At 40.8% G+C, this 15213-nt stretch overlaps 1 protein-coding gene across 2 annotated transcripts in view; it reads left to right on the plus strand.

The window, feature by feature from the left end:
* Positions 1-15213, plus strand: part of BRINP1 (BMP/retinoic acid inducible neural specific 1) — an 85739-nt gene that overhangs the window by 54393 nt on the left and 16133 nt on the right. For both annotated transcript variants that reach the window (XM_026049163.1, XM_026049164.1), the window contains exons 3-5: positions 3870-4060; positions 9048-9217; positions 10738-10843. In XM_026049163.1, coding sequence (XP_025904948.1) covers positions 3870-4060; positions 9048-9217; positions 10738-10843 — 467 coding nt within the window. The remainder of the gene's footprint in view (positions 1-3869; positions 4061-9047; positions 9218-10737; positions 10844-15213) is intronic.

Genomic DNA, 15213 nt, shown 5'->3' on the forward strand with positions numbered 1-15213 from the left:
GTGACTGTGGTGACACTGAGGCTTSTTAGAAACAATGATCAATGAAATGGTTCCTGAGAACAGTTGCTGCGAATTAAAAATTAGATGTCCTTTTGTATGTCATCAGTGATGACAATGATGAGGTCTTGATGGAACCTCCATCTATTCATGGATTCAAGGACAGTGTGTTGCCAGATATGTGTGAGTTTGTTTACTTAGTCTTGTGCCCTGATTTCAGTTTTGGCCAATAGCAACTGCCTCTGCAGAAAATGCAACTAAGTCTGGCACTGATCGTTAATAGAAAATCTGCTATTGGAAGTCTTTCTTCACAGATTTCAAAAGTTACAGGTTGGATTGTCCCCTAAGGCAGGAGGTATACTATTCCCTGCAAATCTCTTATATTTGTTTAATCACCTCAATAGCTCTATGTGATTTCACTAGCCATATTCATTAGTGTCAAGTCCATTTTACAAAATTGCACCATGATCTTGGCCTTGGGTGCATCTTACAGCATGGAGTTCTATAAGCTTCATGAAAGACTGCTAGTATTCAGAGGATTGCTTTCAGTGTGCAATCTTCTGGGACTAGATAAGCCAAATTTTAAATGTGAGCATGTATTTTTTTGTTCATTRATCAGAAAGCTAAACAATATCATATCATTTTCTTGACCAGTCCCAACCCAGCAACGAAACACAAAGAGAGTACTGCCAAGTACTATGCCAAAACATAAAAAAAAAAAACAGAAAGCTTGAAAAATGTCACTAAGTAAATTCATATAATGCATAAATTAGAGGGAATTGCAACTGGCTCATGGATATTCTATGAGCAGAAGATAAACATCTAAGTTAGTTGCATAAATTATTCATCATAAAGTATTTGCTCAGCTTTTCTCATCAGCTATGAAAGCCATATATCCAGGCATCTGGAGAGGATAATAGAACTGTGGATTTTACCTCAGTGATATGCCCTAGGAGCAGAAACCTCTAGGAAGGGACTGTGTGTGAAAGGACCAGGTGGAAAATCTCTGCTACATTATGATGTTTTGATGTAGATGTGGATTCTACTAAGTATTTGTTTGCCATGTGAATGGGAGCTTGTAGTTGTCCCTTGATAGCAGGCAAGCTTGGAGATGTAGCAATAACTTCTTTGAAACTCCTCTTTTTGCCTTCTGCTGATGGTGTCATGTGGCGTAGTTGGACCTGATGTATAAAATGAACCACGTCTCCCCCTTGAGCAAGTTATTTACCAAATTGTCCTTTTGGTTACTGTTTTCTCATCTTTAGAGTCAACCACTTTGCAGTCTTTGGTTCTAGTTGCATCACTGCTTATCTTGTCTATCCCCACCCATCATTTGGCGGAGATTTTGTTCTATCACTAGGGCTTCCAGTTGTATGTTTCAGCTCCATTGTCTTTTCTTTGCAATAGATATTTCGACACAGACAAAAGCAAAACCTCTCTACCTTTTCTAGGAACATGAAGCATTTCCACGCTCCTCTCAGAAAATGTGCTGCCTCAGAAGGGCTCTAGGCCCTCCTGACTTTACTGATAAGAATTATAAGAAGCAGCACTTTCAGAGAAGAAGTGTGCTTTCCTTTCACAGGAACTAACAATTGTCTTTTTGGAGAGGAAGCACAGATGGCATTTTTCCCACATTTGCTAGGTACCAATTTCATGAYAGGGACAAGGGAATCTTTATTTATTATAAATGCTTCATCACAGTAGTAACATTGGCTGTCCTTTACCATCCAAATCTGCATCCTTCCATGCTAAACAACTGCTCTGACCTGACAGGAGTCAGGTTTCTGACTCCTGACTCTTCTGACTCTGACTCTTTCGGTTTTCTTTTATAAAAAAAAAAAAAAAAAAAAAAGGAAAAAAATCATTCTACAGCCAGATTTGGGATCTCCACTCTAACCATAAATGACCTGGAACAAACTTGCTCCATCATGTTGGAATGAAGCTTTACTTTTAAGGGTCTAACTATAGTCAAAAGCAACCATAGGAACCCCACGTGTGTGTCTTCCCTGGGTACTAGGTACTGGACTTTTACACTAATCTGGGAGAACGTTCTAACTACATTCTAACTACATTCTAACTATGATCTTTTTGTACAGTAAATACACAAACATTCCTAACATACTTGTCATTCAGAGTCAGCTTGAAAATCAGTAATCAATGTTTCTTCCTTACTGGTACTAAGGTCCTGGGGAAATTTTTGAGAAGGTGGGTGGATTTTTGAGAARGTGGTTTAGAGGGTGTCATTCACAAATATTTTTCTGGAGAAGATCAATATTTCTGTGATTTTCAAGGTCTAATACTAATGAATTTTAAGGATGCAGTAAGCAGAGGTGTTCTGTTTGGGGATTATTATTTGCCTTGTGAAAGCCTMGGAGTTAGAAATTGCAGATTAGCTCAGAGGTAAGGAGACATTTTGAAATAAAAGGCTGGCACTTTTTTATTTTAATGAATGTTACTGCTGTTAGGCAGCATGGGGAGTTATGATGGGATGCAATCAAAATAAATACACTCATAATTGCATTAAGTAAAATAACAGAACTGGCAGAAAATAAAGTGGGTGTAGAACCAACCTGGGAACAAAGAGATCTGGCTTGTGATCCTACTTTGCAACTGACTTAGAGCATCTTCTTAATCTGCATACATGTCAGGTTCCTTACCAGCAAAGCAGCACTGCTAGTGCTAGTTGACATATATTGATAGAAAATGCTATGTCATTGCCAAATATTGTCATTTCTTTTATTTAAGTGATTTTTTCCTTAAATCTTATTTGCAGGAATAAGTGAATGAAAAGGGACAAAGAAGCTCATGACTCAATTATCTAGAAGATGGTTTAAGACAGTGCATGTACATCACAGGATAGTGGTTATAAATAAAACATTTTACTTTTAACAAGGCCCTTCTTGATATTTTTCAAGGGACATTAATAGATTTCTCATCCTTTAGGTGCTCAGCTGATGACATATTTTAGAGGTCCCATTTTTAGATCACATGTTCAAGGTTTTCTCCATATCTTTCCCTTTTCGTTGTTTCAAAATGGATACCTATAATAAGGAATTGCTTTTGAAAATTAGCAACAGTTTTGCAATTAGCTTTATTTTTTTCCAGTTGCTATCAGTTTAAAAGAGGCTATTTTAAATGATTCTGTAGGTTTGAAAAAAAAGAAAAAGAGCAAGAAAGAAAGAAAGAAAGAAAGACAAATAGAATCTCMATTTTCATCCTGGCCTCTCCACAAATCCAAATCAATTCTTTTAGAAGAGTTATCAAGAGCTTTTTTTTTCTTTTTTCTTTTTTYTTTTTTTTTMCAAAAAATAACCTTTTTTGTGTTGCCTAGCACTGAAAGATAAAGATGTTCTGAGTTTTGCAAAAGCAGCATCTTTGACTAGCAGGAAGACCTGGTGACACAATGACATGGAGACATAGCAACAGTCCCACTGGACATAAAGTATATCTAGTCTAATAACATTTTTTCTGACAGGAAGCATAATTTGCTGCTTTAAGGAACGATGCAAGACTGCAATGCACATGAAGGTGGAAGGAGCAGCCTGCTCCCAACATAGGGGAGATCAGTACTCTGCAAGATGTCTTTGGACACCCCAAAGTGGAGACCCTCTGGAGATACTGAAACTCCCTCCTCATTAGCCCTGATGCTCCTACTTGAGAAGTGTTTTTGTTCTTGTGCAGTAATGTCTCACTCTTCCTCTTTCCTTTCCTCTCCCTCTTCCCTCTAGCCTTGTAGCCTCACATGTGTATCTGTGCAGGGGTGTCCAGCAGGATCATCCCCTTGGCCCCCCTTGTTCCTGTCCCCTGATGGTTCCCTCTGCCCATCCGGACTCGCAGCCTCACCCCTGTTGTGTTCCTGTGTTGTCGTGTAGGGAGTTTGCCCGTTGGAAGGTGAGGAACACAGCCATCGAGCGGAGGGACCTGCTCCACAACCCGCTGCCCCTGATGCCTGAATTCCAACGGAGCATCCGCCTCCTGGGCAGGAGACCCACCACGCAGCAGTTCATTGATACCATCATCAAAAAGTACGGCACCCACATCCTCATCTCTGCCACCCTGGGAGGTAGGTTGCACGTTGGCCCGTTCTATTCCATTGGTGTTGGTGGTGGGGTGAAAGAGTGCAGGGCAACATCTGTAAACCTCCTGGATGGGGGCTGGCCGCAGCATCCCCACTGCAGCCTTTCTCCTCTGCAGGCAGTATGGAAACCCCCAGAGTATAAATTGCCTTTGCAAATGAATCAGGAGCCCAGTGCCTGCCTTTGTGACATGAGTGTACCCGTGCTCCTTCGACGACACTGTGGGTATGCACGTGTGTCAAGATAAACATGCTCCGTTTGCCAGCTGAGCCTCTCTATGAATTTTGGTGCCCCCATGCTTACTTCAAAAGCGCCTCCAATGTTACTTYGAGAATGGAGTGTGGTTGATCCCTCTCTTTCTGATCACAAATAAATACAGGGAGCAAAATGTCCTTTCTCATTGGATGAGCTCCAAGGAAAAAGGAGTTCAAGTAGCTGGGCAAGGAGGGGAAGCAGCAGGGAAAGAGATAGCCAGAAAAGCCCGTGCTGAACGCAGAAGTGAAAGCAGAAACATAGACTAGATTTATGAAAAAAAAAATGCAAAATATTCATACAAGGACTGTGGAGAGGTTTGTATGAGGAGCAGGATGTCAGGGATGGCACAAGATAGAGAACTGTAGGGCCAGCAACTCACATATATGCACTGCTACTGGTGCTGCATAAACCTTTCAAGTATAAGAAGYACTGCACACAAGAGGAGTGAAAATCAGCAGCACTTCTTGAAACTTCCTGTTGATTTTCTTTCTCGTGTATTTTTTATTGGTCCTTTGGGGTGTGCATTTAAATGCTTTTATTTATTAAAAAAATCTATCCTTACAGAAGATACTTCAATGATAAAGGATCTAATTCTCAGTACAAGGTTTGTTGCTGTTGCTTCTCATACTGTATCCAGCTTCTAGCCTTGGCACATGGAGCACTGATTGCGAAGTCTGTAGTGAACTTTGAGGAATTTTTGGCCATCTGTCTGTTCCCTGAACATTCTGCAGACAATCGGATGAGACAGAGATGAGATGAGATATGTGCATATGATTCATGCACAAATCAGGCGGTAGGTAAATTGGCATGGATCCACTGAAGTCAAATGGTCTTTCTTGCTGTAAGCATCCTTCAAAGAACCTGGGGCTCTAGTTTCAGTCCACCCACTCAAATCTGTCCACTCCATCAGCATGAAGTGTAAAAGCACAGGTTTCTGTGCACTGAAGAGCATGAGTGACTCTATGTATCAGTCCTTAAAGAAATCCATGTAGAGATAAACTTCTGTCTATTGAGGAAATAACTCCTCAGGGCTAAATTCTACATAGCCCAAACCAGTCAAGTAAGAAATCAGTGAGATTGAGAGAGTTTGTTTGCATTTTTACTTTTTTTTCCCCCTCTTTTTTTATTGAGATGCTTTTTGCTTTTCACATCCCTGGAAATTCCAAAATAAGAAAGATCTTCGATGGTGAAATATATTTTTAATTTTGCCTGGGTGAGGTTGTGAATTATTCACAGTGGCTTGTTTCTTCTCCTGATTTTACAACACAACAATTTTAAATATGCAGAGGCTTGTAAAGAGAACCAGTGTTGGAGAGAAGTGCTGAATGCTCTATCAGCCTAGAGCGTGGTAAGCAAGGGTGGGGGAGAAAGAATGGATTTATCTCAGCAGTGGCAGTCCAAAAGAAGATGCAGATGAATCTGAGCATGCATTATTCAAAGAGGACACTCAATAATCAGAGTTTTTGTGCTAAACAAGACCACTGTGATATCAAACCAGACATCTCCTGGGAGATGCTGTCACCCTTGCTCTCTTGAGACCTCAGGTCTTCTCAGAAAAGTTACAAAAATTCTGCTTGGAATTACAGTGATTTGTAGCTCAGCCTGATGTCTTCTTAGCTTGCAAATGAGTAGCAAATGTACAAGAAACTTCTTTGCTTTTAAATGCCAGTTGTTGCATGGACTCCAAAAGGCCAAGTGCTGGATCACACCAGTCCAAAGCTGAGCACAGCAGTTATTTTCACACCTGATGATGAACACACATGAGGAACAATTCCRATATTTTTGAACTGCAGAGAAGGCAGGTCCTCCCCCTTCCTCTTCTTTCCCCCTACCCTCCAAGCCTAATAAAGAGACAGATCTGCTCCGGTTTAGTTCTGCCAAAGAGATTGGTGAAGGGTCGTTTTGAGGGCATCCAGGCTCTGTGATGGAGCGCACAGAGCTGAGAGCCAATTTGCAGGGAAAGCCCTGAAGGAAAGACAACTTTGAACATAGTATCAGCTTAATAAAYGAGAAATTAAGGCTTAATAATGCAGCAAAAGTCTATTAACCTCTCTTGATCTAAGAGTTGCTTTCTCACGTGCACTCTCCACGGGGATGCTGTACTTTTCCTAGTCTGTGCTCATGTATACAGAATAGAACTTCAATAAATAGCATCTCTGTGCAGCCCCCTTCAATYCTAGAGGCAGTATTCATCCCTCAAGAGAAGTATCAAACCCCACAKGCTTTTTTTTCTTCTACTTTTCCCCTTCTCTTCCTCCCCTGTGCAGAGGTCCAAACATCTSAGGAAGGAAAAAATGACAGATTTTGTGGGGAGAACGAGTTGCTTTCCATTGCCCTGAAGCAGAKGCTTTTCCCCTCAAATGTCTAGAGGCTCCTTTCCTACTTCCTCTTCACTAGGCACCCAAGGTTAATTGAGAATCTCCTGCTGATTTGTAACCTTCATTACCATCTCAGGGCTTTCCTTGATGGACATTCAAACCAGGCTTCCTGGCTGTTCCCTCTCCAAGTGATCTCCAATCTCAGCATTCCATTAGCTACCAATAAGTTAGAGTCTGGACTAAAACARTTTTGAATTTTGTGGAAAGGTTTTTAAAAAGAAGGTAGTGTTATTTTCCAGGGGGAACAACAAAAAAGTAYTGGTGGATCCCAGGGGCTTCTTTGAGAATTGCGGCTAACGAGACTTATTCCAGGTCTTCTCTTTCCTTTTCCAGCCTCCTGAAATGGAGGCAAAGCCCTTTTTACACCTGCTGTAAACTCAGAGTCCGACCTTCCTTCAAGTCCCTCTGTAAAATTCACCTCAGTGATGAAACCTAAAAAAACATCAACAGTGATCACGCATCTGGTGTGGTGACCACCACTTCTCTTACTAATCACTTGACTGTAATTAGTAAGAGACGTCAAGTCATGTGATTACAAGTAATCACATTTTCTTGTGCTTCCCCATCTGTTGGCTGTGTAAACCTGTTGTGCCTCAGCAAATACTTAGGTTTTAAATTCTTTAGGAGAAGAAGAATCTTTCTACTATGTGTGTGGATAAAGCCTGAAATGACAGAGCCCTGATCCTTGCCAAGGACTCTCCATCCTGCTCTATGAATAATAATATTAACATGATAAAAGAAATAAAAGCTGGTAATTTTCCAGGAAAATTGCCCTTGCGAGCAGTGGTAATGATGATACTGTAACTACTATGACTTTGATCATGGTTAAAAAAACAGTGTGTTGATTTTGACAAAATATTAAAGTTATAAAGTTTTACCTAGCTTCTTTAAAGCCAATTAAAACATTTCATTAATCATTTCATTTCATGAAAAATATCTTATTTCCAGCAAAAATTTGCATTTTGCATCTCAGATCAAAAGATTCACTCGCCAATATATCAATTACTTGAAAAGCCAAAATCCAATAAAAATATTTTGATTTTCAGCCAGAGTGTTTTTGTTTTCCTTTCAGTTATTTGGCTTCTAGATAAAAGTTGGAACATTTCCAGGGAAAGGGGAGAGGGGTTACTGGGTTTTTTTTATGTATGAATTAAAAGAAAATATTTCAAGAAATTATTTGAACAAATCAAATGATTTCAGCTAATTTTTTTTTTTTTAAGTAAGTACTTGCTCTCCGTAAAAACTGCTGAAGAATGAAATATTTCTTGGACTAAAAAGTGGTGATGCATTTTTTGACCATGCGAGTACTGCCAGTGGCAATGTATTCMTCAGTGCTTCATCTATCAAATCAGAACAAGCACCCTTATTCTCATTAAAAGAGTTATGTAGACATGGCATATTCCTACCTTAAGTGTCTATTCTGCTCATTTATTAAATCAAAGATATAAATGTTAGAGAAGCAGGACGGTTTTCTATCTTTACTTCTTCCAGCTCTATAAAAACAACCTTCTGTCAAAAACAGACTGGATTTTAATCTGGTTCATACAGCACAAAATGAACTTTTAAATAAATATTACTTTTAAACTTTGTATCCTTTTCATATGTGTTCATTTTTGTTCAGGTTTCTACTAATGTTCAGGTTCTCTAGTGCTACTGGGACCCTAAGTTCCTTCCTGGACTCCATGGTTACCAGCTCAGATTTACCTCTTGTTCCTTACCTGTCACTTTCTGCTCAAATTCACTAAATATGGCTCTAGGAGAGAAAATGAAGTGGCTTAGCTCAGCTTTCTCATTTGCTCTTTCATCTGTTTGTTCCCCCTCACTCACCCACTTATTCTTTTGCACGGCCACTGGAAGCCAAAGAGCTGCAATTAGCAATTGTTTGTCCTCTGCACTCTCCTACACACTTATGTCCTATTTGCAACTTAAATCATCATTTATTCTTTCCATAAATCAGGTCAGAGACTTGCATAAGAGTGGCATCTGCTCCAGTCAGGTGTGCGTCATCCTAGATGTACTGCCCACGGAGAAAAGCATTTCTCCAGCCTAAATCTATTCCTGCAGTTGTGCTATAGCTGCACTGACTAACAACCACCTGAAACGTTATTTACTGTATTCAGTGGTGCTGATCTACCTCTGTGGTGGATCTAGTCTTCTCTGAATAGAAAAGGCTCATTTATACAGCACAGTAATGACGAGGAAGGATGGATTCATTTAAGAAAGTTTTAGATTTTGGACTCTGCCTTCACATGCAACACGGGATATCCATGCARTCGTGTTGAGGTCACCCTCCACGGAAGACTTTGGGCACCACTGACAGCTCCTTTTCTTTCTGCTACAGGAGAGGAGGCCTTGACCATGTATATGGACAAAAGTCGACTCGACAGAAAGTCAGGAAACGCTACCCAGAGTGTCGAAGCATTGCACCAGCTTGCTTCCTCCTACTTCGTAGACCGTGATGGCACCATGAGGAGACTCCATGAGATACAGATCTCCACCGGAGCAATCAAGGTACTGTGTCTTGCCACAGGAGGAAAAAGAGGATAGTGGTTTTATATCACTACTATAGAGATATGGGGCAGTGCTTCACCATTTCAGTATAATATGTTTCCTGATTGCAATAAGATTCTCTGCACTGGTTTCCCTTGGATGATTTATTCTCACATGGTCTTTAATGAAGATGTGATCTCTCCCTGACCAGTAACTTCAGCACAGAAGATGGTCATTGGTAATGATAATTACATGGGAGAGWAGCTTTCTTCTGAAGTGTGGCAGTGACCTCTGGAAGGCCATGAGAACATGTAGGAAGAGAGGGAATAGATATTTCATATTATAAATGGAGTTTCAGAATAAGAAGCAGTTGTGTGAACTGGCCAAACCCATGTAGCCTGGAAGTATTTTCCTCTTGAAGTTACAGCAAATTCTGCTAAGCATATCTCACAAAATCACAGAATCACAGAATCACAGAATCACAGAATCACAGAATGGTTGAGGTTGGAAGGGACCTCTAGAGATCATCTAGTCCAACCTTCCTGCTCAAGCAGGCACACCTACAGCACGTGGCACAGGGTGGCATGCAGGAGTATTTTGAAGACCTCCAGAGAAGGAGACTCCACAACCTCTCTGGGCAGCCTGTCAGGCAAATTAACTACAAGGAAAGGTGAAAAACCATGGAGTGTGGCATTATCAAAGCATGCAGAATGAAATGGATTGAGAGACAGCGCAGGGACTGGAGCAGCAAGGAGGGAAGTTGTTCAGAGCACACAGAATAAGGAAAATACTTCTGCAGACAAAGGCTGCCTTCCCTGAAAGCAATCATCCTCTACTAGGGAGGGATTTTATTGTCACAGAGTTCACTCCAGGGAAATGATGTGGATGGAGTCATCATTATTAGCCATTTCTGAAAGGTTTCAGCTTCTGATACTGTGCTGTGGTGTCTCATGGCTGAGACTGTTCTCTTCTGGATGGGAAACTGGATTGAGATATTGAAACAGTGACAGCAGATAATCAACCACTGTGAATTCAGGAAGGGCAACTCTTCTCCAAGACTAGAAACAGCTACAACCACAGTGCTGATATTGCAGGTCATCTGCATCTCAAAGTATCCTTAGCATGATGGTGTGCCCATATGTCATGGGAATACTAGGCACCATTGCCGATTGACAGCCTATCTCTTCTTTTTTTTCTGACAAGACAAGCTAGCAAATAATTTCTCTGCTGTCTTCTGGTGTCCTCCAGTGGAGATCCTCCAGGAGAAACATCAATCTGCAGGTCCCCTTTGCCAATTCCAGAATAACATATAGTACCATAAAGAAAGCAGGCACAATTTCCTCTTTCTATCCTGCTTTTGTGAGCGGTAAGCATTAGCCATGGTTGTCCAGTGAGGGATACATTTTCTCAGCTGTGTAAGTTGTATTTTGAATTTTGTTAGCTGGTCATGATAGGTCATGATATCACAAGGTCTGAGCCTGCYGGAGGGAGATGCAATGCTTCACACAATTCTTTTCCTCTTTTTCTATATCCTGCTTTAGGTAACAGAAACTCGGACTGGCCCCCTGGGCTGTAACAGCTATGACAATCTGGACTCTGTGAGTTCTGTCCTTCTGCAAAGCACTGAGAGCAAACTCCACCTGCAAGGTAGGGAACAGCAGAGAGGGAGGTGGCAAAAGGGGGAATTGGGAAGGAAAAGAAAAGAGAGAGGGATTGTCTTGTTTCTAGCCTTTTTCTCTCCTGTTTGCTATTATTATCTTGTATTGCAAGTTCCCTGATGCAGAGCTGGTGATATCCCATGGCTTCGTATAGTGGCTGGTGTAACATTTTTCATGCTCTTGACAGAGGCTGCACTAAAGGCACATGAAGCTGGAGACTGGAGCTTAGGGAAGCATCTAAGTAGATTGGGAGCCCAGCTGCCCTCARATTCTGATGGACTCTGACTTCTGTATATTACACAGACATTGATATGAATAATTGTGACTTTTTCCATTAATATGGAAGAGACGTACTGTCCATGCCTCTCTTTGTCCCTCCCAAACAGCCAATTTGCATAAGAGGTTTGCAGATCAACTTTTGGGACTCTCTAATGAACATAATCTTTGGGAAAAGTCACAGAGGTTTTATTTGGAGGCTAGTAGCCATGGCTTCGGTCCCAGTTGGGGAGCTAGTCCAGAAGACAAACATAACTGAATTGATAAATAAATACATGCTGCTTAGCAAGAAGTCATCATCAGTAGAATAAGAAAGTTCACTGGGCATGTAATTTACTAAGGTTATTCCCAAGTTGTGTTTTTTTTTTTTTTTTTTTTAATGAAATAAGGGAATGTGGAATTTAATTGCTCATTTGCCCAGATGGTTTTATTTCTGGAATCCTCATACTTGCACAAATTTTAATTTTTCAGATGAATGGGCTACATTACATCTTCCGCTTTGAGTATAATTTGGCAAGTACTGTTTTAATCTTGGTTTCACAGAAATTGAGTTTCATTTACTGAACCATGTTGCAGGGATATTATTATTATTGTTATCATTTGCCTTTAAAAATAATAGGCAGGTTGCTTTTACTATTCAGTGATTATCTAAATCACTGAATTCTGGTGCTTCCCTAATTAGCAATAAACAAATTGARGCTTTTTATATACTGTGATGATAGCTGGTAGTACTCAAAACTTGCGGATGACACGTCAGGTAAATATGTACACCAACAAATAGCTTGATCTATAGGTGGAAAATCTGGAAAGTTAACCAATAGATCTCTATTGGTTATGTAATGCGAAAGAAAAGAAGCAGAAAAATGGCTGGAAGAGGGAAGGAGCTGGAGGAAGATTTAATAGAGTAGAAAGAGATGTCAACCATGGGTCTTCCTAGACCAAACACACGTGGATTGCATGGGATAATATGGGACAGAGATAAACCAGAGCTGAGCAAAGGAAGACAGCAAACAAGAGGGAGAGGAGAGAGCTTTTCCTACTAGAACAAAGTGACCTTTCAAGGTCCATCTGAGTGTTTTTCAGCTAATCTGGAGTGAGGTTCTTGGGATAATTACCCAGGATCCTTCCGCTTCTCTGAGAGACCTCATTAGGAATTAGTCACAGGGCTGCAGGTAATGGATCGTGACTGAGTCTCCTCTCATCTGATTAGCAGCTGAGCATGAGCTGCTGACAGAAATCCATGTTGTTACCTTCATGTCACTCTGTCTGAGAGGCCAGCTCAGTAAAAGAACAGCATCTTCATGACAGAGAAAATTTCTGTTTCTGTGCTAGCTCTCATCAGCACAGCCCTGAGTTTTCAGTCATGCCCTATTGGACATTCCATGGCCAGACCCAGAGCCAAACTTCATACATGTGTGCAGTTGGGTAACACAGCCAGCTCTGAAATTTAGTCTGGGAACTGAATTTATGCAGAGTGTAGAGTGGTGGTGGCCTGGACTGCTCAAAATCACTAATTCATGAAAGAGAATCCATGTTGGCCTGACATATATGCATGCCCAGATCGGTGCTGCATGGGGATAGATGTGTATTTATCGTATTTATCACAGTAGCACAGAAGGTTTTGCCCTTTCCCTAGCACTTGCAGGTGGTAAGTTTGCCAATCATGTGCACAGGAGATGCTTATGCTGCCCTCTTCAAATGCACGGAGGTATCCTTCTGCGTGCCAAGATCTCATGGGCATCCATGCTCACTCCATGTCCTCCTATCCCTATAGTTGGGATGATGCTGTCCCTCCCATTATCACTTATGGCCGATACACAAACAGCCTGTGCTGCCTAAGAGAGGAATAAGCCAGGGCTGAAGAGAGGAATAAGCCAGGAAAGGGGAAAATGCAAATATAGCAATGGTAAACCCTTGAGAAACAGGAAATCCTTTTTCCTGGGAAAGAGTCCTGGGCTGGAATTTTAAAATTTGAGTGAAGAAACAGCATTCTGAAATGTTCCAGGAAATTAAAATTCCAGAGATACATTGTGTTGGGAAGTCAGACATTTTATGTCAATATTGTAACATGGCACTGTTTCAATAAGGTAAAATCCTTCTGTGCTATTACAAACATTGCAACGTTAAACAGGACATACTCYCTACTAGGCTGCTTGTTACATAAACTTTGGTAATAGAATATTAAAATTCACATCAAAATTAATATTAAAGTCTTCACAGAACTGGGCAGAATGACAAAGCAAAACATTATGGTGAAACAAAATGAGGAAGTATGAAAAATGCATTTAGACCTTGCCCTGTCAAAAGCGCTTTTGGAGTCAACATTTTCTCACAGAATGCTTCAATGAAACCACATTTTCAACAGAGAACTCTTCTATAGAAAATGTTTCAAATAGCTCTAATTTAGAGCTGGAGAAATTTACCTCTTTTAATGCATGAAGCCTTTTATATACAGTCCAAAGTCAAACATTTSTCTCTCATAGTTTTTCTAGGTGAATTAAGGACATGTTCCCTTGTCAAACCCTCCGTATTTTCTCTGTAGTTATCTAAGCCAAACCTACACTGAATCTGTTCTCTTCTTAATTTTTAAAGAGGAATTTTACACTTCAGCGTAGCAGAATTTCTCCTGATCAGCCAGGTTCCTTCAAAACTAATATATTCTGCCTAGCACTAGTCACCAGAAAGCATGCCTTCCACACGTGTTAGCAGCTCCTGAGCCAGCAGTGGAGGAGGAACAGATACCTTACGTGCCCTGGGTTGGACTGAGTTGTTCCCTCTTATGAAAATGGTCCAGTAAGACCAGCTATAGACCTAGTCTTTAAGACCAAGTTTCCTCCTTGCTTAACTGCTCAGGTGATGTTGCTTTATCTGTAGACAACACTGGGCAATCAAAAGGAAACATTTATGTTCACAATAATTGAAGAAAATCCTTAGAGCATGAAACAGCAACATGAGGTCTGAAGATGAGGACAGCAGCAGCACTTCCCTAGCTGGCTTGTGAGGAGAGCAGGTACCGAGTGCTCTGTGGGGCTGGGATGCTGTGACCATCCTCAGGACTATTGCTTTTCTGCTTTAAAAACAGCAACCGAGGCACTCAGTGAAGTGATCTCAGCAATTACGGCTTTACTACGCCCTCGCATTATAAAGTTTATCTTGAAAGTSGTTGTTCACACATATGTTTTACTGACAGCTTAAATGAATTCACTTTCGGCAATATTTAGTCACTGAGCATGATGCAGAAATACAGAGGAAKGATGGAGGAGGGTATCTGGGTTGGATGTGATGCTAGTAGTCCGGACAGTTTTAATACCTTACTAGGATCTTGCCACAAGGATGTTTGATATARAACTGTTGATATGAGTATGCCTGTGTCTAGGTATGTGTGGGTATTCATACATGCATCAAAGGCTGTATTTTGGTAGCCCTAACACTGATTTCTTCTGCAAGGAAACTACTAGCTGGAAGAGCTAAAATAAAATTCAGTTGCCACAGCATATTTGTAGTTTTGAAATCCTGGTTCTGCAATTGCTGTATATGCCMTTGTGTTCTGATGAGTAGCTTGATTTGTGTGTAACACTTGTGTTCTTGGCTTGAGCCATATTTGAATAYGTGCTTCTTGTTAAATGCTCCAATTAGCTGCATGGATTTCTGCAGAACTGCTTATCTGTTTAAAGTATTTATATAAGTGTTTTGCTGAATTGGGGCTAAATATACAGCAGGCCTGATTAACACTTAAACAGTCTTTTATGCTGCCGTGTGAACATGAAGCGATTTCCACAAAAGAGAGTTTTCTTGGAAAGATTTTTTAGAAACCATGAGCTTTATGAAGGAAAAAGCAATCTGCATGAGACACCTTGCAGTGTCACACGGAACCAGGTTTTATTTTGGGAGGTCACAGGATATTTAGGTTTCTACATGTTCTGGGACATGCAGTGTACAGCCCTGTGAATATGCACGGATGCATCACAGAGTGCATGGCTGTCCTGAAGCCTATAGATATGCCTGGAACTTACAGACATGTGCATGAAGCTGCACACTCCATGTGAGAGCATGCAGGGGTACAGAAGCCTGGCTGTGTCAATA

Source organism: Nothoprocta perdicaria, unplaced genomic scaffold (assembly GCF_003342845.1).
Source record: "Nothoprocta perdicaria isolate Ctin4 unplaced genomic scaffold, notPer1 scaffold_6, whole genome shotgun sequence".
NCBI lineage: Eukaryota > Metazoa > Chordata > Aves > Tinamiformes > Tinamidae > Nothoprocta > Nothoprocta perdicaria.